Source organism: Beta vulgaris, chromosome 7 (assembly GCF_026745355.1).
Source record: "Beta vulgaris subsp. vulgaris cultivar EL10 chromosome 7, EL10.2, whole genome shotgun sequence".
Lineage (NCBI taxonomy): Eukaryota > Viridiplantae > Streptophyta > Magnoliopsida > Caryophyllales > Amaranthaceae > Beta > Beta vulgaris.
The window spans coordinates 60,526,781-60,550,369 of NC_079208.1; the positions used below are offsets into that span (position 1 = coordinate 60,526,781).

The following is a 23,589-nucleotide window of genomic DNA, read 5'->3' on the forward strand; positions in this document are numbered from 1 at the left end:
GAAAGCAACTACCTTTGCTTACAAAATGCAGTTGACGTGTAAAATAGTCAAAACCTGAAATTGCAGGTGAAGGTGTGTACAAAATATGAAATCAATATTAGTAAGGAAGTTTGATAATGACTTGAATGAGAAGGATTTGGTCATGGTTCTCAACTGCGTGCTTTTTTATTGTTCTTATTTTCCGTTTCGTTTTAAATGTAATAAAGTGATATTTTATAAATAATATTTTTTTGATTCATTTAAAATAAAACAGAGGAATTAAGAAAAAATTATTTATTTTGTATTATAAATAAATAACTAAAATACTTGTTAAGGTGTGACAAGACTGACAACCTATAATTTTTCTCATTTGCTAAATCACGCCCTAAAATTTCCTGGTATCGCCCTGTATTTGTATAAAATACTGTATTTTTGTATATTTTTTTTTCATTTTCTCCTCTTTCCTCACTTCCCCCTTCTTCTTCCACACCATCACCTTCATGCCCCTCCACCACCACCAACACTACTACCTCTCATAATTTATTTTTTTTAAAAAAGAAAAAAAAAAACCAAACAAGTTGACAAAGCTCACCACCGCTGCCGCACCACCAGCGCCGCACCACCACCGCCGTACCTCTGCCGCCACACCACTGCACCACCACCGACACAGCACACACCATCTTCTCCTCTTTTATTCCTTTTCTGATTTTTTTTTTAAAAAAAAAAAATAATTTGGACGCCTGTATATAATTTTTTTTAAAAAAAAAATCAGCCTCCTAGTGGTTTCTTCATCTCCTAATTTGGTGAGTACTGTTGAGTTTGCAAAGTTATGTTCATACAAGTGCTCATAAAGCTTCTGTTTTCATTATTCTGCAGAGGAATATGGATTTATTGAATTGAAATCTGCAGAAAGTTATAAAATTAGTTTTTCTGGCGGAAAATACGCAAGTGTTCATATGTGGGTGTAGTGTTCATAGTACATAAGTTATAAAATCTGCATTTTATAAAATTTTCCGCTGAAGAATTCTTCACTATGTTCAGTAACTTATGTACTATGAAAACCACACCACATATGAGCACTTATTTTGCAACTTTCTGCAGATTTCAATTCAGCACTTGTACTATGAACATATGGCGAACACAGTACATGGGAATTGAAAATACAAGTGTTCATAATCTGCAGCGGTGTTGGTTTGCCGTGTGGTGTTGGTGGCGGAGGTGTTGGTGGTGGCGGAGGTGTTGGTGGTGGCGGCTCCAATGGTGGTGAAGGGAGAGGGGAGGGGAAGTAAAGAAGAGAGAAAATAATGGAGGTATAAATATACAGTATAAAAATACTATTTTTAGGGCGTTAGTAGGAAATATCAGGGCGTCAAATAGCAAGACCCTAATTTTTTGGACAGTACGTAACTTTTCCTCATGTGTGAGAATCATGTCACTTGATCCTAAAAAGAATACGACATTATTCGTGTCATTGTACGATGGAATCAAACTATTTTGTATTATGATGTTTTACTAGATGTTTTTGTTACCTTATGGATCATTTGCTTCTTTTTTTTTTTTTTTTTTTTTGAGTATTCAAAACATCTTGTTTTTTTAACACAAAAAACGACGACTATGTTAGGATGTTATTTGGTAAACTGTATAATTCAAAACATCTTTAATCAATAAGAAAAAATGACACGCAAATGTTGAGAAAAAGAATCGCAATTCAAAAGCAATGAATTTTTCCAAAAGTTGAATTTTACTTAGTATTTAATAATGTAGTATTGTTTATGTTATTTTCGATTTTTTAGTTATTTGTATATTTTAGAGCACTTTTCCTATTTTCAAGTTTTGGGAGCTTTGTTACTCCATATTAATTTAATTTTTAATTAAAAATATTATTAATGGTAAAATGAGAAAATATAGAATAGAACTCACAATATCATTTTAAATATTATATTTATCTACTAATAGAGGGAGAGTATTCTCACGACTATCTAAAATGACGAAACATTTGAACACCTTCTCGTACTTTTGGCATATTTCTTTGATTCTTCTCCAAAGTGAACCATGTAAATCTTCAGAAAACCGAGATAGTAGTACTTTAAGTTTTAAGGAAGAGGAGCGACTAGCCGAGCCACACAAATACATCTAAAATTTAAATACCTATCTATGTCTTTCTTCTTATAACTTGCATCAATACCTGAGACTTGAGAGAAAGTCATAGTATAGAAAGTACCAACTTCATAAGATATGAATGCAATCTATACTAATATATTAAAAGGCGTGCGCAAACCAGGAACGGTGCCACGTGGCGCTCTCCCTAGGGAGTTTTAGTTCATGTAATCCATGTACAATAAAAAAATTAGAAATTGCATGGTATAGGTTTTGATCCCGTGACCTCAAGTTCATGTACTAAAGTTTTAACCATTAGACCAAGTTGTAATTAGTGATATCATATCAAAGTAGAATATTAATAAATGAAATTTTTCTTACCCAGGGCATAGTCCGGGCCTAATAACTAGTTCTTACTAGAAAAAGAGAGAATGCAATAATGGTGAATCACAAGAGCAACAAAAGGCAAACTTTTGAGATTTGCAAAAAGTCGGTTCTTCTTCTTTCCTTTTTCCCTCCAACTATTCAAATATTAAGCTACATACACTTGAACACTCCAAAAGAAGCGTGGAATCAATAGTTCAATTCTAGATCAACATTACAAAGTATACCCCAAGAAACTTCTGATAGGGTTTAAGTATCAATCAAGCCGACTTTGCCAACTTCGTTTTGTTTCTAAATAATTTCGGTATGAGATCTAATTAAAACAAAAAAGACTACAATCAATAAGACCCACAAAATGTTAAGCATATCAACGATGAATTGCGACAGGAGGGAACTTGAACTTGCTGGGGACAAATGGTATTGCATGAGGCCTCTCTACCAAATCGCGATAAAAATCATACTCGGCAGGGTAATCGTGCAAGCTGAGCTCTGCCTTTTGATTAGTATGGTAGTGATGCTTAGCATTGGTTGATTTCCCGAACCCAAAAAGGCTAACTCTATCACAAACTCCCAATGCTAGCATCACAGCTTGCATACCCGAAGAGTAATGGAACATAGAGCCTCCATGAGCCGAGTTCCATAGCTCTAGAGTCTTGTTTGAACTATCTGCAAACCGTTTCAATGAGTAATACTTCACGATTCGAGCACATAACATATCAAACCGAGGATCGGTCACAATCAAGGGTGACTTATGGGAAGAGTTGCACACTATATAGTCTAGAAATTGCGCGGGTTGGCACATGTACATAACAATAGGGGTATTAATCCCATATGGATGGCAAAAACAATTGTCCCTTCTTGCACATAAATGCAAAATGTTACTATTTACAAACGAGATACTTGTTTTCGAACCCACATTCTTTTGATATGTTTCAATTCTAGCATTGTTCAATCGGATCACAGCTTCATGGCTATCAATCAATTCTCCATACTCTTTACTCAACAAAATCCCACTATTCCCTACCACAGCACAAGAAGAATACTTCTTACTCAAACCCACAAAATCCAACCCATGATACTCATCAATAGGAACTTTCACAAGCTCAACTAATTCCTCCATTATATCAGGTTGAAACCTCTTCTTACTTGACCAATCACTCAAACACCTCCTAAACTTCAACCAAACCTTAGAAAACTCCGGTGTCCGGAGATTCACCGGCATCCCCCTCGACGTTCTAGCCCGAATATCACCACTATTAAAGAACCTCCGCCATGTGGCGAACGTCCGAAGGCTAGCACTATTTCCAAAGTTACCCTCCATCAATTGCTCAATTTCCTTCCTTAATTTAGGTGCACCCACATCAATTTCAGCCAATTTAAACAATGTGGAGTTAAAAACAGGTAAATCCAAAGGTGTGATACTATCTTCTGAATAATCCACCTCCCCATAAACGGATCCAAACCCATTTTTAATTGCAACCCTACTACCAAAAGTTGCAGCAACAACAATCAGTAACAACAAACTAAATACTGGTCTAACCGAATTTTTCATGGGAGATGAAAAAATGGTAGACCTAAGAAATTTATGTGCTACAATTTTTGGTGAATCATTAGAATAGATCTCCCATATGGGTTTTGAAACATACCCTTCATCTTCACTTTCTACCATTCAACTAACCCTAAAAATAAAAATTAAAAAAAAATAAAAAAAATATATAAAAAATAAAGTTTGCTACACAACTTAAGCTAGTGGGAAAGAAAATCAAGCAGAAAGATTCAAGCTTTTTAATGAGAAGCAGAAATTTATACTAATTTAGCAATAAAGAAACATGAGAATAAAAAAAGGAGAGAGAAAGTGAATGATACATACAGATTTAGAGCAAAAATGGTGAGCTTTAATGGAGTAAAAATGGTGAATCTTTGAGATTTGTGGGGAATTTGGAGGCTGCTTGTGGGGGAGGAGAGAGAAAGAGGGAAAATGGGGGATTTGTGGGAGAAATTTAAGTGGGTTTGTAGTTTTGTATCTATAAAACAGGAGTATGATTTGAGGAGAGAGATTTATATAATAGTTCTTGATTAGTTCATTTATGAAGTAGTATTAGTGAAGGATTATATTTATGAGTTATCTTGAAAAGAAAAGGCTTTGACTTTAAAAAAAGGAAAAACACCCGGATGAAAAAGAAGAATTATATTCTTATCTTTTTAGATAAAAAGAAGAATCAGTAAAAAAAAAAAAAGAATCAGTAAAAAAAAAAAAAAGAAGAATCATGGATTTGCTTTTGTTATTGGGGACGAGTTGGAGTGAGTTGTGGTAATTTAGGGTGTGTTATTTTAACCTCAAAAAATCTGAATCGGATTTATTAAATTTGATTGGCAAACTTGTGTTTGAATGTTATGTTAGACCTGATCAAACTGATCTTAATTTATTGGACCTGAAACTTATTTTTTAAGGTGAGGAGAACACACTCTTATAGTGGAAAACAATGTTAGACGAGTATTTGAATCTTCATTTTAATAATGAGTTTGTTTGCAATAGATGGAATTGATATGATGCTGAAAGTAATGAGGTACTAATAAGCATAATTGTTTGGCAAAATTAGTTGCTTAAGTTGATAAATTATTTTGACAACATTATTTGTTATCAAACTCTCAGAAAAAGCTTTCCAAAGTCTCAGTCACCTGATTTTAACCACGCACCTAAAATCTTATTTTAGGTGCTTTTCAAATACTACTAATTATTTTAGCATCTAAATTGTTCTAATAATTTATCATTTGAGGTATTTAAAATACTTTCCAAATATTGCCAATAAATTGGGGATTCTCTTTGAGCCGGTGTACTTAGCCTAGCAGGTGTTAATCCTTAGACCTTATCTTTCCTAATTTATAAAAAAAAAATTGTGGGGATGAGTTCAAATTCCTTTGTGAATTGAAGTGGATTCAGAATATATAGTGGAGGTAAATTTTAAAGTAATATCTTTTTATTATTAGATTTAAGTGATTGATTTTATATGAAGTTTTTCAAAAATTTCAAAAATATATGAGTTAGACAAAAAAAAAAAGGTTATCTTCAAGTAGGGCAATAAGTTTATATAAATTATGGCACTCGGTTGGTCCAGCCCAATTCATCCCGTTATTTTCGTATCATACTACCTTCTTTCCATAAAATTCTACTTATTAAGGAGTTGTTTGGTTAACATTATTTAACATAGAAAGTAGTAAAATCCTAGGAATTGCAAATTGTTTCGTGTTGTTTGGTTGACAAATTCATGGGAAGTAGAAATTCCTAGGAAGTACTTCCCACAAAATGGAGGAAGTAGTTACTTACCTAGGGGGTCCTAGGTAAGTGGAAATTCCAATGGAAATTTTCATTTCCCTTGAGGGCTTGTTCTCTTCAGCATAAAACAACTGAACTCAACTGAACTGAACCGAACTCAACTGAATTGAATTGAATTAAATTGAATGTAATAAATATAATTGAATGTAATAAATATATAAATAATATTTGAACAATAATAATATGAATATTAAATAATTATTATAATGATAAGTAATAATAATGAATAATGATAATAGTATTTTGGATATTTTTAAATGATAGTTATAAATAAATAATATTAATAATCATAAATTAATAATAATAATTATTATTATTGATAATAATGATAATTAATAATAATTATTTTATATTATTTGTATTAATATATTAATACTTGATGATGATTATATAATAACAATAATATCTAAGAAGTAAATTAACGTTACTATTTTAATAATTAGATTTAATAATATAATAATATTTAGTAATGAAAATAATGATTGGATCGGACCGCGAAAATTGCATCATAAACCGTTTTGACGTGATTTGATTGGTTTATGGGCTAAAAATACATGGGTTTATTTGTGTTTTGACCTAAACCATGTTCCTCATAACAATAATAGTAATAATAAATTAATAATGAGTAAAGCTATAATAAACAAAATAATATATAGAAAAAAACAATAATAATAATAATAATAATAATAATAATAAGAGTAATTAGTAAAATAAATTATACCAACATAATAATAATATTTAACAAAATGGTTATACAAGAATGGAGTTGAACTGAACTGAACTGAGTTGAACTAACTGAAGTGAACTGAAAATAAGTTGGGGAGAACAGGCTTTGAATCACCAAACAACATCTAGCAATTCCTACGAAAATACAATTACATGGGAAGACTATTCCAAGGGATTTACACTTTCTACATTCAACCAAACGAGCATTTAATGTAACTCCAAACCCAAGAAAAAGAGGAGAGAAAGTACGTATGTGAGTGATCATTTATTATTTTTTTTATTAGGAGAAAGGGTGTACAAGCGGATACTTTATTGTTTTATAATGTGAGAGATTATGTGATTGTGAGAAATTGTAAAAGTAGTGGGTCCATATGGTGGGGCAAGTAGGTAATAGAACAATATATTTGTTTGCCAAAATGGAATAAAGTAGATTGGCCTCGTAAGCATTTTATGAAACGTCCTTAAATGGAAAGTGAGAAGAGCTTTATGACCGGGACGAAGGGAGTAATGTGTTGTGGGAATCTTACGGTGCAGTTGTTGCGTCACGTAAAAATACAACCCTCTCACAGCCCAAAAATAGGGGGATTTTGGGAAGTATATGAAAATAAAAGTTGCGTCACGTGAAAATACAACACTCTCACAACCCAAAATGGGGGGATTTTGGAAATTATATGAAAATAAAATATAACTTTTAAAATAGTTGTATCGTTTAGGATTTATAATAGTTGTAAACAAATCAATAGACAACCAATAAATTATTGTCTTCCAATAATATATCAACACAAATGTCTTGTGCTCTAGACAAGGACGAGTTCCTTTGTTTTGGTGCTAGAGATCGAGCCACTAGGACGGGTTTTGAGAACCGATCTCGGAATCTCCTAAAATCGAGAGAAAATTGAATTATCCTTCACTCTCAAGACAAGTTCCTATACACACGATCGTGCCATGGACAACACAGATCGTGTTGACCTATGCATTCACTTTACTTTGCTTCACCTGTTCATTATTTGATTGATGCACACTTTGATTGATGAATACTCTTTCAAGTACTTCAAAGATACACATATCCTCTTAAGTAATTAAAACCCTAAATGACAGATATTATCTCCACGTGAATAATAAGATATGTATAATTTATAAAACTGATTTCTCACCTAAATTCCTTACTATGAGGACAAAATTAAAATGTTGTAACAATTTTACTAACAATAAATATAGTCATTACATATATGTTGCCTAATACTCCATTTCTCCACAGTTTACATGCGATAAAAACGTCAATTTCCCCATTATTTTATAAATCAAACTTTGCATACATGATACGTAAAGCTAGTGCAGTGCTATCTTTTAGGATTCAACACATGAGCATGTGTTTTGCATTGCAAAGATTCAGCAAATACTACTTTCACATAGAAAGACTGCAACCCATAAAACTCTTTTTTTTTATCAATTGCATGACTCCCTACTAAATAGCCATAGTTTACCAAGTATATATATAAAAAAAAACTACTAAGTATGAACTTCACTTAAGCTTCTTACTATCACTACTTCACAAACACTAATCTTTTTCACTCTTAATTATCTCATGGAACAAAACGTCAACTTTTTTACAATATTCCTAGCATTTCTTACATTTTCCCTCTTAAATCACCCTTCTATTGGCTTGAAAATTAGCAATAAGTTCATAGGAAAAGAAGGTGAATGGCAACTTCTTAGGGAAAACATAGGTGTGGTAGCTATGCACATGGCATTAACTCATATGAACACCGTCCTAATCTTTGATCAAACCGGCACCGGACCCTCGGCGTACCGCCTTACACGGCGAGCACGCGGTGGAGAATGCTACCCGAACCATGCTTCCGATGTTAGGGACTCATCTTGCTATGCTCACTCAGTGGAGTACCACATACCTAGCAACACTTTAAGGCCATTGAGAATAGAGTCTGACCCATTTTGCTCATCAGGCTCATTTCTAAGTAATGGGACTCTACTTCAAACGGGTGGGTATGCAAATGGGTATCGAAAAATTCGATATTTTGAGCCTTGTGATGATGATAATTGTGATTGGAGACTATCTAAAGATAGGCTTGCTAAGAACAGATGGTATGCTTCTAATCAATTGCTTCCAGGAGAAAAAGAAAGAGTTATAGTTGTTGGAGGTAAAAAAGTTTTCTCCTATGAATTTGTCCCTAGAAAATCATCCTTAAGACATTCTTATGCTCTTCCATTTTTGCAAAATACTTATAACAAATCTGGAGGAGGAAACAATCTATATCCTTTCCTTCACCTTTCATCTGATGGTCATCTTTTCATCTTTGCAAATCGAGACTCAATCCTGTTCAACTACAGGCTTGATCAGGTGATTAAGACCTATCCGCGGATGCCAGGTAAAGGGTCTAGGAGCTACCCTAGCTCTGGATCATCGGTCATCCTACCACTAGACCACAGAGATGGGTTCCAAAAGGTTGAAGTCATGGTGTGTGGAGGAGCTGCGGAGGGAGCTTATAATGCAGCTCGCGAAGGTCAGTACTTGGAAGGCCTAAATAGTTGTGGAAGAATGGAAATTACAGGGGAAAAAAACAAGTGGAACATGGAGGAAATGCCACACCCTCGCCTTCTATTAGACATGGTTATCCTCCCTACCGGAATTATCCTACTGATCAATGGCGCGCAACAAGGGGCTGGCGGGTGGAACAATGCAGCCACCCCTGCACACCGCCCTTTGTTGTACAAGCCTAAGAAACCACTAGGGAAAAGATTTTATGCTCTCAAGGCAACAAATGTAGCTCGGATGTACCATTCATCAGCCATACTATTACCTGATGGAAGGGTCCTTGTTGGGGGAGGTAACCCTAATGAAAGGTATGTGTACCATAATGTAAGATACCCTACAGAGTTGAAGTTACAAGCTTTTGCTCCACAGTATACTGACCACAGATTTCACCATATACGGCCTAAAAACGTTTCCATAGTAAATAGCAATAATGGAATCCATCATATGACAAGATCATCTAGTAACAATTTTAAAGAGATTAATAGCCACAATAATGAAGCTCACCATACAAAAACTAGTAAGAATAATCCCAAAAAGAAAAGTACTATTATTGGAGCGCACCACATAAGCAAGCCTAGTAAGAATTCCAAAGAGAATAGTAGTCACCATAACAAACATGGTTTCCATCACCAAAGAACACGTACCAATTCGATAGAGAGTAATAATAATGGTAAGGATTCGGTTAATATAAGGTATGGAGATGACTTTGAAGTGAGGTTTTGGGTAGGAAGCAAGCTCGATGAGAAGGTTGAATTTAACGCATATGCACCTCCATTTACAACACATTCAATTGCAATGAATCAAAGGTTGTTGAAGCTAAGAAGTACCAAAATTGTGGAAGATGATGATGGGTGGGTTAATGCGGTGGTAGAAGCACCACCTTCATCTAATGTTGCACCTTCTGGGTATTACATGCTCTTTCTTGTTAATGGTGGGATTCCTAGTCAAGCTCAATGGATCAGATTTGTACATGCATGATAGTACGTATCTAGGATTATAGTGATTATATAGAGTATTATGTGAGATCAAATAAAGAATATGTACGTAGTGAATCATGTATGACTAATATTAGGTATCGATACAGCTATATGCTTTAATACAAAGTTCGTATGAGTTACAAGATTAGTACTCGTATTTATTTGAATGTATGCTATAAATTACATAAAACATGCCTAAGATTCCATGTACGAGTTAACTAGAGAGTGAGGGATAGCCTAGTGGTTAGAGCTTCCCTCCGGTTACATGCATGGGGTCCCGGGATGACGGGATCGATTCTCACCCTTGGCAAGTTGGGATCCCTTTATTTCCCCCAACTTGTCAAGTTTTCTCCCTACCTTGTTATAAATATAAATGTACGAATTAACTAGCCTATACACTTATTCACTACCTACGCTAGTTTTAACTGGTTTTAACTTATTGCTTATACACAGTTACACCTGAACGCAACTACTAGTTTTCATACTCCGTACGAATTAGACCGTCATAACTTATGGCTTAAATGCGAGAATGCATTTTTGCATGAGAAATAGGAAAAGTTTGTGACTTTAATAAAACAAGAGATATAACTCAAACCTATAAAAAGAAAATTGTTGTGACTATGAGGAAAACTTATGTGACTCTAGTGAAGATCTAATATGACTCCGACCTTAATGCATGACTTAGATTAAAAAAAAGTGTTTTCACTTCAACTTTTTTCAAAAATAACTAATTGAGAAAAAAAATGTTAATAACTAATTAAAAATCATTATAAATATTTGTTCAAATCAAATATTTTGTAGCACTGATGAATAATAACTAATTGAGAAAAATAATGTTAATATGACATGCGTGCAAAAAATACTAGTGCAATTGAATCCCAAATTTTGGGTAATCACTACTCGTTATTCACTTATTCCTCTCTCTATAATAGGAAATATTTTGCGAGAATGAGGGATAGATCCGCTTCGGTTCCAAGAAATTTTGGGATCGCTTCACACCGTCGACAAATTGGAACCCCTTTAATTCTTCCAACTTGTCAATATTTCTCTTGAGTGAAGCTTCGAAAGCCTTTGGTACATCAGTATAGTGAGCACTCGGGCCACCCTTCAACCCAAAACAAAATAAGAAATTATAATGATGATTTATGCTAGTATGCATAATCTTGCAGCGGTATAAAGATGGTGCATGTCCAATGCCACTCCAAATTAATAATGACCTAAAATTCATAGATATCAATATATTCCTTGTCAACTTGTGTAGTAGGAGTATCATTAAAAAAAGAAGATGATTAAATTAAGTCACATAATTATAAATTATTCCCAGTCAAATTTCTGGTCAAGTGTGGAGCACGCTGCCTTTCACGCTAAATTCAGACCATTTGCTGATGGCTGTTGAATGACCCCTTCTTCTAAGTTCTACGCCATTATTCCCTCCGCTTTAAAATATAAGGCATGTACAATTTAAGGCTCGTACGATGTTCGAAGTCGAATTTTTGTCGTTAATTACTTTCAATTTATGTTGAGAAAAAAAATTAAAAAATAAAGTTATTATAGTATTTTTTTAAGATGGGTCCAACGATATAATTTTATTTACCATATTATGAGAGATATTTTTTACATCAATCATCCATGCAACATGTTACATGCTTCGCCAAAGATATATATTATATATACCGATATACGTCCAAAGCTTGTGGAAAATCTTCCTAAAATGGGGAGGCTTTTGTGATGATAAAGCTCAGAGGCCATAGCATAAATGCGGTGGTTCTTTCCTTAGAAGATGGAATACATGCATGCATATGAAGAAGGGAATAATATATAGTGAGAAAGCCTAAAGAAAAGCTCTATTTCTACCAGTTTACCTCCCTCAACTTGCTTGAGTTAAGGTTGCATTTGCATGTTGATGTATCTCAATTGCTTTTCAATTTATTAATTCTATCACTTCATGCTTCTAAAGAAACCCCGCTTCTTGACTTCTACGTTTTGAGTATGAGTATGCGTAACTTTTCTGTCTAAGAAAATCATTTCATTAAAAGGGATAAATTAGAGGTGGCTATTGGGCCGACCTAACCGGATCCAACCCTGAACCGACCTGTAAGAAAATTGGAATGACTCGGATCCAAATGATGGGGCTTGAACCGGCTTGGAACTGCACAAATATAAGGGTTCTCATGGGCCTAGTTGGAGGAAGAAATCGGCCCGACCCTAGCTCATAACCGAACAGTGAACCGCACTCATCCCTGAATTGCACCGTAAACCGTACTCAACACTTAATCAAACCGTTAAAACGATTCTAAATATGCATAAAAGTTCTTCATCCTCGACCTAGTTATCAATAACAGTAGCGTATATGGAAGGTATCAAAAATTATATATTGTAAATACTAGTACGTATGCAATTAAAATTTACAAATCAAAACGCTTTTCCATTATGAAAAAAATGGACCGGTGGACCAAACCTAAACCGGCCCAACCCATCTCGAGCCCTGAACCATAGTTCCGTTTCATGCCGAGCTGAACCGGCCAAGTCCGCCTGTGGCCATGTCTAGGATAAATCATTCTGATTGCATGCGATTACAACTTTTTTGACATCATTTAGTACTTGGAAATTAGCACATGATGCTCATGACCACAAATGGGGTCAAAATTTGCACTAGAGAAAAACAAATGGGATCGAAACCTCTTAGCAGTTCATTTGGATTCCCCTACTTCCAAAACATCTTACATACTAAAGTAAACTGGTTGACCTACAAAACGTATTGGTCTAGTAGGGTCTTTCTCCATGCCAAAAATAAAATTAGTTTGGGGGACGTGAAGAGTCGAACATGTATGAATTGCTAGGTAACATAAACTTCCATACTCAATATCACAAGTATAAACATACTACTGATATTATTTTGTATCCTAAATACTATTCATTGATTTAATTCTATCATTTCTTCACTAAGAAAGGTTACAGCAGTTCCATTTACATATATAAGGTTATTCTAGGGACGCAAAGACCACATAAGTATACACTAACAAATTACAAAAACTGCAAGGATGATACGGATGGTGATCCACTACTCGAACATGGATCCAATTTCGAGTTTTGTCCCAGTTGAGCAAATTTTAGCAACCCTAATAACGGATATGGTGCTGGAGACAGGAGACTGAATTTTTTCTAGAAGAAACAACACGAGACAAATAAACCTCTCTAGGCATACAATGAATAAAGAGTGATGAGATTACAGTCACCCGTGAACATATGAAAGGGGGACAATATAGTAAATCTACTTGGTTCACGTCAATTCCTATCGCTTGTTCGCTAGTGAACATGTTTTCCTTTTAGCTTTTGCATAACTTAATTACCATGCGCAACATTTTCTTGTGTACAAAGGAGCCATTATTCATCAAGCCTAGTAACGCCATAATTTCATTCGTATACTGAATTCTCGAGACTCAAATTCATAAAGCAAACAAAAACAACTCGAAAAACCACAGCTGATCGGCCAAAGAAAGCATACCAGTAGCCCTTAGAGTGAACATAATCTTTCGCATTGTAGCCTTTGCCCTTTAGCAACTTGCTGTCTGAATTGGAAGAAAATAGTTAAGCCACAGCTACAACATAAGCATTCCAAGCATCCTGTTGCTGAAAACTTGAGACCTCTTCATATTTATCATCTCGTGAGGTGCCAAATCCACGAGTGCTTCTGTTTCTTTCAGTGTCAGGCATCTCTCTTATCCAAAAATGAATAGCTCGGAAACCAGCTTCTTCCAAGCAATCCCTTATCTCAGGCAATGACCACCTAGAAATGATTATATAGTATACCAGTATCAAGCTTTTTACAGCCATATCAATGATTTATGAAGTGTTAATTGATGAGGGAGCAATTGACTTACAGCCTCCAGCTATAGGAAAAGGCATTGCGGATTTTCTTCTGCGGTTTGTATAGTTGATAATGGAGACTGATTCTGGTCTTCCGCTGAATGACATCAAATTCTGCTTGCTCCCAGGTATACTACACAAAATATTTACGGAAGCGCTATAAAATTTCTTATGTGGCTTACACAGTTGCTATAAGAGGCTAAATTAGTCAAACTGATGTAAAAAGTTCTGAGAATAATGGCTATAGAAAAGAAAATTTAAGCAGCTAACCAGGATAAGTAGAAAAACATAAGGGGATTTTGAGCCATCAAAGATGCAACTGAGCCATCTAATATACTAGAGTCACTAGATGTCAAAAGAATTATGCATCCATCCAAGTTCTAAGTTCTAAAGCAAAGGAAAGCCCTGCAATATCTTTTCTGCATATTCTAACATCAGACAGAGTTACACTCCCCAATAAAGAAGCAAAAGCAAGCTTGACTGTAGACAATTATTTCACCAATGGACTGTTTCATATATATTCTAGGACGTGACTTCGCCAACTATAGTGACATTTCTTATTACAGTTATTCATTTACCAAAGTATAAGATTCCATTTGTACCAATTAACAAGCTCATCTTTGCATCTTCCTCTGGATTAAATATGAAGATTTTATACAGCGCCAGCTTCCACTAGTTTGCAAACAACTGTTTTTCAGAATCTTTGGGTCTTTTCTAGGTATAAAAGATAACTAACCTCTGCTAGTAAAATTGCAATGGCCTGACAAATACTACATATTTGGAGGACGTTTGAGTTGAAATTTTGAGGATAAGATAATGGAGAATTGGTTATGTATGTTTGAGCATGTGCAACATCGACAAAAGAATGCACTTGTAAGGAATGTAGCAAGTTGGGACTACGGGATTTTAGAATCCAAGGGAAACAAAAGATGACTTGGGTGGAGAGATCTAAAACTGATGTGAAGAAATTGGCTTTACAGGGGCATGTAGCAAATAGATTAAGTACATTGAGAAGGGGATCTTTGTGTACGACCACGAAAGATATTTTCCATGCAGCCAACCATCTTTTAGGATGAAAGCTTTGACAATTTATTGTTGTTTTGTTGTGTCTAACCAACCATGATCAGTGAAATGAAAATATATATGATCAGATTAACCGTCTTGAATATAAGCCAGTAAAGTCCTATTCTAATGGTTACTGGAAAATACTCAAAATAATGTTTGAGAAAGAGCATCACTTCCTCCTTATGGATTGTTAAAGAGATATTGGAGGACCGAGAACCATCATTCACCTCTCTAAAATCTGTCTAAAGTAGAAAGGTTCAGTTGATCTGGAAGTAGCCAAAAATCTTGTATGGGAATATGTTTATCCAAATAAACAAATAACACAGTATCACAATTTCCTGCATTTCAATATAAGAGCATTCTAAGGCTAAAAATTGAAATTGTATATCCAGCTTTCAGCATATTATTCCGTTAAACATACCTTGAAGTTGGGAAACTTCCTCTGGAGTTTCAATTCATGCTCAGATGAAGTACCACCATATAAATCCATGACAAATATACCACCCTTCTTGGACAAAGCATCAAGGGCATGCTTGAAGTAAGCAACGAGCTCTTTCCGCTTATGCAGGCAGCAACAACTATAATTAAAAGCACACACAATATCCCTTGCAGACAACGAGATATCCTTCTTCAAACTTCCACCACTAACTGAAGCTGCTGGATTCAGTGAGTTTTCTGCTGGAATTTTTAATGTGACATCATTACTCTCTTGGATAGTTACTTTCTGAATGAGATCCTCGGGATTCAATGTGACAAGTTTAGCCTCAAAAGGCTGCAAAACATTTCCATGAAAAAGAGATATCCTTGAACTGCTGTCATTGCCAACTTTGTCGACATTGTTTCCCATGCACCACATAAGTGCCTCAAGGTCAAAATCTACACCTACAGCAGTCCTCCGAGGGTCAGTTCGAAGCCACTCTGTACTGTCAAGATATCATGTAATACTAAAATTAGCTTGATAGTGTGAAATATTTTGTAGCACTTGAATCAACTCAGGCAAATATCGCTGAAAAACTGAGACATCCATCTCAAAGATGGGCACAAATCATACAAAATAGAAGTATTACAAAACACAAACACTACGTAACTACGTTATGAGTTTAAATGAAAAATTATTCCCCTCCCAGTAAAAAACATTATCCATCAAACTTGAGACCTCCTCTAGATAATTAATAGTTGGGACCTTTTAAAAATGTTTGGTCATAGTTGGGACACCTGACATCAATTAATCCTATGTAAAAGATCCCCCATCTTTAAAAGGGGGGTAATGCAAGTGATAACCTCATATCACTGCACTTAAATTCTTGACATCAAAATATAATGCAGTTACCCATATTTTTATTAAGAAATAAGAAGCAAGATATGATTGACTCGTTTGGTATGAGGTAATAACTTAACGGACTGATTAAAGATTGTGTGTGTAATCTAATATGAAATGTCCCACATGGATATCCAAGGTAATGCATCTACAACCTGTGTTTTCCCCTCTTATTTTTCTCTTACCACTCAGATTTCATTCTTGTCACCTGTAATTTCAATCATCTAAACTTATTAGAAATTATCTTAACCTATTAAAACTTACTCTAGTGGTGAATTGAGCTTGGATAAAAGCTTCTGAACTTATTGGAACTTATCCGGATTTATTGGAACTTATCTGGAGCGTTCTTTAAAGGAGAGAACAACAAAGCCTTATCACCTATTAAAGCAAAAGGCCCATATTTGCAAATGGGGAGATGCATTTCCTAGGGCAAGATATTGCATGGCACATTAGACAAAAAATACAATATATTTCCCTTGATTATTACCTCATAAGAAACAAACCACTATAGTAACAACTTGAAATTGGTTCAAGATGATTCTTAGCATATGCATAGACTGGAATGTTTGCAAGTGTGGAAGTAAATGTGAAATACCATCATGAGCCTCTTGTATTCATGGCAATCAGATGTTGATGATATGAAAGTATAATTTATTAACAAGCAATGAAGCATAAGCTGTTTCCATCTATTGAAATCATTCTGTTGTTTTAGAATGCAAGATAAAGGTAAACCGTATAGGCTTAACAAGACATGACAAGCAACAAACAGAAGCCACGCTGATTTTTTAGATCATATCAGATAGCATCTATCACTATAAGCACTTTGGAAAATTATATCCTAGTGGTTTGTTTCAAAGCACTTATAACTAGTAGTAAAATTATGAAACCAGAACATCATAGCTTTCTCAGTCCCAAACACCAAAATGACTGTGAACTAACGAGGTAGAGATATACAATGAAGACTAATCTTAATCATTTAACTTTCTTGAGATGATTTACATGAGTTTTCAAGACAATATTCTAAGTTTCTTACAGCTTCATTGCTTTCCAAGTCAAATACTTCAAAGAAGGGAAAAGAACAAACACACTAACAATACCCCTCAGGCCCTCGATCCGTACAGCACCCACGAGGTCACCACAGCCATAATTGAGAACGAAGCATAAAATAGAAGATAGATAAACCCCTTTCATATCCCAACCTACACAAACCAATGCCAAACTACACAAAGGGAAAAGGTCAGCAAGATAACAAAATAAAAAAGACCAACAAGAAAGTTCTATCACTTAACATCGGATTATCACACTATACTCATAGAATCGCGCAAATCTACACATAATATTTCTACTAGTTTGTTCCTGTTTCCTTATGAGCCAGGATTGGAGGCCAGATGGGATGATTCCCCTATAAAGGTCTTCTCAATTGTTTGTTATATTGGCTAATTTCAGGTTCTTTTCATCAACAATGTGAGCATAAACTAGCTAAGATACACTAATAAGTAAAAGAAGAGGAAATTTCAGTATTAATAACAACAATTTTGGCATGATAAAGCATAAATAAAGCGTATACCTAAGAAGAGCAGTGCCACAAAAATCCTCCTGTAAATGAAGAGGTGCTCTTCCACCAACATACATCAAGAAAAACTTCTGCAAATAGCTTATATCACCTTTTGGTGACTACATTACCAAAACAACAAAACACCCAATTAACATTTTAACAAATTAACCAAAACCAACAATTTGATTGACAGAAATAACTTAATTTGAGAGTTTGAGTGATAAATTTATACCTGAACAGATTGTTGATAAAGAGAAAACTTTGAAGGAATTAAGTCATCAACTAAAAAAGAGTTGTGGGGATTTTGTGGGTCAGATTTATTTTGATTTTCTTCTTCTTCTTGACTTTCTTCCTCACTATTGGAGAGAGAAAGAGAAGGTGGGCATTGATCAGAACAACCATTAAAGTTGTAATCTTCATCTTCTGGAGGAAAATGAGAGTTTCTTTGACGAGATGAAGGTTTTTGTTGATGCTTCTGTTTCTTGCTGTTCTTCCCCATTTTTGGTACCAGGTGGAAACTTCAAACAGAGTTTTTTCTGGGTTTTTAAGGGGTTTTATGGATGTTAAATGTGTTTTAAAAATGCAGTTTTTATCACTTTACCATTATTGAGGGTCTGAAGCAAATATTGGACACCCTAAAGTTTCATCAAATAAAAATATAAAAACCCCTCCCATTTACCATTAAAATAGTCAAATAGACCTAATTGTATCATTTTCTTTCAATCTTGTGCAAAGTTCTACTTATAGAGTTTTAATTAAGTTTTCGAAATTCCAAGTATCGCTATCTTAATTTTAAATGTATCTAAAGTTATAATTATTTATTCATTTGGATGTCTTCATGCGAGTGAAATATAGTTCTAAAAAAGCAAATAAGCAATTAAATTAACTCAAATCTATATTTAATTCTTGTTTTACCCTGGAACATAATAAACATGATGTTTATTGTTTGATTTGACCTTAATTCATCTTATGCTATGCAAGTAATTCGGGAATTTTTATCTTACAAATGATTGAACTTGTTTTTTTTCCTTTTATGAAACCCTGAGTTGATTAAATAAATCTTAAAGAAATATTACTATCAGCTAATAATATTGTTTTCCTTGTAATTAATGTTAAGGTTGTGGTGGCAATTTAAAGAACTACCAAGTTTTGCGTGAACTTATCTTAGAGCAAACCCAATTTCGTTATAAATAATTGTGAGATTGTCTCATACAAAACTTTGTCTCGAGAATTCGTTTGAATAATTTAAAAAGAAAGGAAAGGAAATGCCTTATTGAAATTCTACCTATTGCGGTAATAATGGAATCACATCCTGTGACTTCATGCCCTGCACATTGGGGAATTTGAATTTCTCTCTAGTGATATAAACTCAATATTTATGGTCGAAACTTACACAAAATCAAATTGAAGAGCACCCTAAGAGATGCATTTTTGAAATGTGATAAAACCTAAAGTTATCACATGAACTTGGGGTGATTGAATTTCTTTAATTCATCACTCAGGAACCTAATTAAAAGATTGTAACCCACAATCCCTAAAGTAGAAAATCTTTCATCTAACTACATTAGATGAATCATAATCCATGAAAGACTAGCACTACACAGAGAGAGAACGATAGAAGAGGAAGGCCAACCACTAAATTGTCATTGAGAAAAAGAATTAAGCCATGTTCTTTTAGAATTATTTTCAGTTTAGTTTAATTTTTCTCTGCAATTCAGTTTCTTCCAGCTCAGCTCATTTCATTTCAATTTCTCTCAATCCAAAAGAACGGGGCCTTAATGTATTTAGAGATGACCATGTTGTAGACCAGTAAAATGAATGTGTGCAGAAGGGGTTAAAATATCCCTTTCGTAACTTCTTACATTACGAACAGCTGATCTATATAACACATAATCCATGAAGTTAACAGCAACTTTATCAAGAAAACTATGACATTGAACTCTTTTCTGCAGAACTCCAGCTCCTTCCATTCAGGGGAGAAGAATTATGCTGATCCGCTCGATAGTTTATGAATTGGAATTATGCTGATCTGCTCGATAGTTTATGAATTGAACAAATTATACACCTACACGATTCAATATAATCATCCTAGCAGTTAAAACTGGGTCGAGTACCAAAATTTCTGCCGATATGACTCCCGTGACATGAACTCAGTACACATGACATGAATCGCCGTGTCAGTTGCAAGAGTTGAGCCTCAAATTATCAGCATATCAGACGAGTTGCCACATCGATTATACTAAGGCTGCCTCTATGCAGCCACTGCAACTTTTTCTACTTTCTTCGCAGGTGTTTTTGGTGTCTTCCCAGGTAAGGGTGTTTCAGGCTTCTCAATTCCTTCGATCTCAGTTATTCTCAACCTAGTAAGCTCCTGCAAGTACATTTAACATATTAGCAAAATTATGACGAGAGGTTGAAAGTGTAGTAAATTTCAAATTTGTATTACCTGTCGGTGTCCTTTTGTTCTCCGGTAGTTCTTTCTCCGCTTCTTTTTGAAGATTATAACCTTGGCATCTAAAGCCTGAAAAGGGAAAAGGGAACCCCATATTGCTTAGAAGAGCACTTTTAATCAAAACTACCAGCAACTCATCCAAGTTCAGCCTCTCATGGAATAAACACAACTCCAGTTTTTTCACAAACAATAACATGTATACCAATATATCCTACTCGTAGAGTTAATTGCATGACCATGCTTCTCTTAAAATACATAGTAGCCTCTTAAGTAGGTTGTGTTTGGTTGGAATTTGATTTCCCATTTTTCTAAATTTCAACTTTAGGATTGGAATTTGTCTTTCCAAGGATGGAAAATAATAGCCATTAATAAGGAAGAGATGCTCCAATTTCTTCCTTGTCCCTCATCTTCTTCCTCCTTCCCTCCTTTCCGTTTTACTTCTAGTCCAACTTTTATATTAAGGAATCTAACAGAGGAAAATGAAGTTTAAGTTGATTCCAATTGAAATATACTTCCGATTACAAATATACTTGATTCAATTCAAGATGTTCTCCTCAAAAGTTTAAACCAACCACAACCTTGAACAGACTAGCCACTTCACCCACAAATCATACTTTAACTTCTTTCGGTAGGTGTCTAAAGCTTGCTATTCACTATCATGTTAGTATGTTACAAAAACATGAAGATCATATAAAGCAAATTTGTAATTTAGCATTTCAAAAATCATATTATAACCACAAGAAGTTGAAAGCTCGTGTTATTTAAATATACAAAAACAGAACTGTCAAACATTGGAAGTCACTATAAACAACCTTTGAGACATGAAAAAAAAAAAGAGTATCCACTTACATGCTCCTCTACAACAGCATGAACTGTTACATCTGGCAATATAGGCCTCCCAATCATGGTTTGAGTTGGTGATCCCGCCATCAAGGCCTTGGTTAAGATCAGCTGCAAAACACCAAAATCACATTAAGAGCAAATTAAGTTTTTGATACTCTAAGGGGAAAGTAAGCATAGCATCAATGAATTATGCCACAAAGACTAAATTATCCACAACTACAAAGATAAACTTGTTCATAAATGTCATTTTCAGGATAAGAATACACAAGATCATGCTTAGAAGGCAATCAGAAATCAGATGTAACTTGTAAAATTCAACATAATATTGACGTTGGAGGAAGCCTGCTAAAAATATACCCTTGCTCATTTTCTCTTTTCCAGAATTTGTTCCAATAATTTGGTAACTAAGGGTTACAAATTTGGTAGTGAGTTTTCGAGAATGAAGATAACTGTAAGCATCAAACTAGACTGCTAAATATACGATGAGACACCAAGGTCAGGAAGACATTGATTGCTTATATTACCAACATGTCGTGTTCAAAATCATTGTAACAAACCATCCATATATACCAAAGTTCACTTAGCCAATACAAACTCCAGAGTTCCTGATCCTCCAGAGTCCAGATGCAACAACTCAAGGACCCTGTTCCAAAGTTGCCATCCAGATAGAACATTAAGATTGTCCACAACACAGCGGATACAGGGTAGAGGCATAATCTCAACACTTGTAATCAGCAGAAATTCTCTTGAGAGCAAAGGGATTCAGATCATCGATATACTAATTCAATATCTCAGGGAATCTGGTTTCGGTTTTTAGTTTATGTCAAGAATCTGGAACTATAAACCATATTTTCAGTTTTATCCACAGACCCAGTTGGCTTGCTCTACTGCTCACTCACTCTTAGTGCCCAGTTAAAAAACAGTTCACATGTACTAACTACTAAATACTCACTGCGTAGCCAAAAGTAGAATATCAAATTCTGCTTTGTTTATAGCCAAATGATGGCATGATAGTTATATATTTAAGCAAGTCAAAGCAATAAGTGGAAGGGGGAGGGGGGCGGAGGGACTTTCAAAAACATAGAAAACTAACAGGGTGTCCTCTGCGAGTTGAGACAAATGGTGAACAACAACACATAGATTCTTATCCGTCCCCCGGCCAACAGTTGCAGAATATGTAATGTTACACGTCACTCTAAGAAGCACACGAAGATAGTTGGTTCTAATTGCTTCACGGCCATTCAGCTCCCAAGATATCAACATACTTTCAAGATTATAATTTGATTCTTACAGAATTCCAACCAGGTGCATCCACGCAAATAGCTCACTATATTGTAACAACAACAACCAAATCTACTTCCAAATGGTAAAGTACAATATACAAAACAAAAAATGGCAAAAAATAGCCTCATTCCGAACCGCGATTTTCAGTGATCACAAAATCAATGTCTATGCAATAAATCAATGCATTTCTTTCACCTGAAAGTTCTCTCTATCATCATATACCATCTTACATAAACAACCCCTAACCCCACCAAATTTAGACAGCTAAAGTTCACTTGAAATTTATAATCATCAATTAACAAGCTCTTACTAAGATCATTAATCAATAAACACAAAATGAATTCAAAGAAGAAAATATTACCTTGTCATTGACTTCACAATACTTGAGCTTCTCCACATAAATGCAATCCCCATTACTCACCTTAAACTGATGCGATCCCACCTACACCCATAACAAATCACAAAAAACCCAGTTAAACCCTAAAACCCAAACTACACCAAATTTCAAACTAAAACATAAAATACAAAAACATCAAAAACCTGAACAATTGCATAAGCGGGCTCATAAGGCTTAAAAACCCGATCCCCGGGCTCGAGAGGCCCGACAACTTTATACCCAATATGAGCAGCTTCTTGAATTTTATCCTCAACAAAGTAAGATCTTTCTGCAAGATTAGATGGCTCAATTAAAACTTCTCCCTCATCTTGGCTTGAATAATCCTCTTCTTCTTCATCATCTTCATCTTCATCGTCTTCACCATCAACGTCGTGATCATCATCATCTTCGTCGTCGATGATTCTGGGATTTTTAGGGTTTTTAGTGCGCGAAGAGAACTTGCGAGAGAGATATGATTGGGGATTTAATTGAGGAGAGAGAATGTGAGGGAGACGTTGGATAGAAGGGAGGTGAGAAATTAGGGATTTGAGAGGGTGAAGAGAATGGGGGTTTTGGGAAAGGAGAGAAGATGTTTGGCGTGTGAGAGTGGTAATACATCGTCGATACGCCATTGTTGATGATGGTAAGAACTAAGAAGGTGAGAGTGAGACTGAGAGAGTGAGACTGGTGTTGCTGGAAATGTTGGGGTTTTACTCAGGGAAAAGAGGGAGGAAATGGTACTAGGGTTTAGGCTGTCGAGCCATTGTGCCATAGATAT

General features: G+C 35.0%; 4 protein-coding genes across 4 annotated transcripts; 1 reads left to right on the forward strand and 3 right to left on the reverse strand.

Annotated features, from left to right (window-relative positions):
- Positions 1 to 1,519: 1,519 nt before the first annotated feature.
- LOC104900330 (beta-1,6-galactosyltransferase GALT29A) lies at positions 1,520 to 4,748 on the reverse strand. The gene is made up of 2 exons (XM_010687732.4): positions 4,331 to 4,748; positions 1,520 to 4,139 (listed from the first exon to the last, which is right to left on the reverse strand). Exon 2 carries the CDS (start codon positions 4,127 to 4,129, stop codon positions 2,828 to 2,830), a length of 1,302 nt encoding a protein of 433 aa, XP_010686034.2. The 5' UTR covers positions 4,130 to 4,139; positions 4,331 to 4,748; the 3' UTR covers positions 1,520 to 2,827.
- Positions 4,749 to 8,077: 3,329 nt separating this feature from the next.
- Positions 8,078 to 10,131, forward strand: LOC104900331 (aldehyde oxidase GLOX). The gene is made up of 2 exons (XM_048648009.1): positions 8,078 to 9,491; positions 9,750 to 10,131. Exons 1-2 carry the CDS (start codon positions 8,106 to 8,108, stop codon positions 10,050 to 10,052), a joined length of 1,689 nt encoding a protein of 562 aa, XP_048503966.1. The 5' UTR covers positions 8,078 to 8,105; the 3' UTR covers positions 10,053 to 10,131.
- Positions 10,132 to 13,230: 3,099 nt separating this feature from the next.
- On the reverse strand, positions 13,231 to 18,511 carry LOC104900332 (hypothetical protein). The gene is made up of 5 exons (XM_010687734.3): positions 18,089 to 18,511; positions 17,869 to 17,975; positions 15,405 to 15,906; positions 13,933 to 14,051; positions 13,231 to 13,838 (listed from the first exon to the last, which is right to left on the reverse strand). The coding sequence occupies exons 1-5, from the start codon at positions 18,353 to 18,355 to the stop codon at positions 13,640 to 13,642; spliced, it is 1,194 nt and encodes a 397-aa protein (XP_010686036.2). The 5' UTR covers positions 18,356 to 18,511; the 3' UTR covers positions 13,231 to 13,639.
- A 1,160-nt stretch (positions 18,512 to 19,671) lies between these two features.
- LOC104900333 (50S ribosomal protein L21, mitochondrial) lies at positions 19,672 to 23,589 on the reverse strand. Its single transcript, XM_010687735.3, has 5 exons — positions 22,976 to 23,589; positions 22,797 to 22,877; positions 21,158 to 21,259; positions 20,303 to 20,377; positions 19,672 to 20,227 (listed from the first exon to the last, which is right to left on the reverse strand). The coding sequence occupies exons 1-5, from the start codon at positions 23,441 to 23,443 to the stop codon at positions 20,108 to 20,110; spliced, it is 846 nt and encodes a 281-aa protein (XP_010686037.2). The 5' UTR covers positions 23,444 to 23,589; the 3' UTR covers positions 19,672 to 20,107.

Excerpts from the sequence above, each read along its gene's own strand:
- LOC104900333 (XM_010687735.3), bottom strand. The coding sequence starts at position 23,443 with ATGGCGTATCGACGATGTATTACCACTCTCACACGCCAAACATCTTCT. Across the intron at positions 20,378-21,157 it reads ATGCTGTTGTAGAGGAGCAT|GCTTTAGATGCCAAGGTTAT; the intron begins GTAAGTGGATAC and ends TTCCCTTTTCAG. Across the intron at positions 20,228-20,302 it reads GAACAAAAGGACACCGACAG|GAGCTTACTAGGTTGAGAAT; the intron begins GTAATACAAATT and ends ATGTACTTGCAG.
- LOC104900330 (XM_010687732.4), bottom strand. The coding sequence starts at position 4,129 with ATGGTAGAAAGTGAAGATGAAGGGTATGTTTCAAAACCCATATGGGAG.
- LOC104900332 (XM_010687734.3), bottom strand. The coding sequence starts at position 18,355 with ATGGGGAAGAACAGCAAGAAACAGAAGCATCAACAAAAACCTTCATCT. Across the intron at positions 15,907-17,868 it reads TGTGGCACTGCTCTTCTTAG|TACAGAGTGGCTTCGAACTG; the intron begins GTATACGCTTTA and ends ATATCTTGACAG. Across the intron at positions 14,052-15,404 it reads GGAAGTTTCCCAACTTCAAG|TATACCTGGGAGCAAGCAGA; the intron begins GTATGTTTAACG and ends TATTTTGTGTAG.
- LOC104900331 (XM_048648009.1), top strand. The coding sequence starts at position 8,106 with ATGGAACAAAACGTCAACTTTTTTACAATATTCCTAGCATTTCTTACA. Across the intron at positions 9,492-9,749 it reads GGCCTAAAAACGTTTCCATA|GATTCGGTTAATATAAGGTA; the intron begins GTAAATAGCAAT and ends AATAATGGTAAG.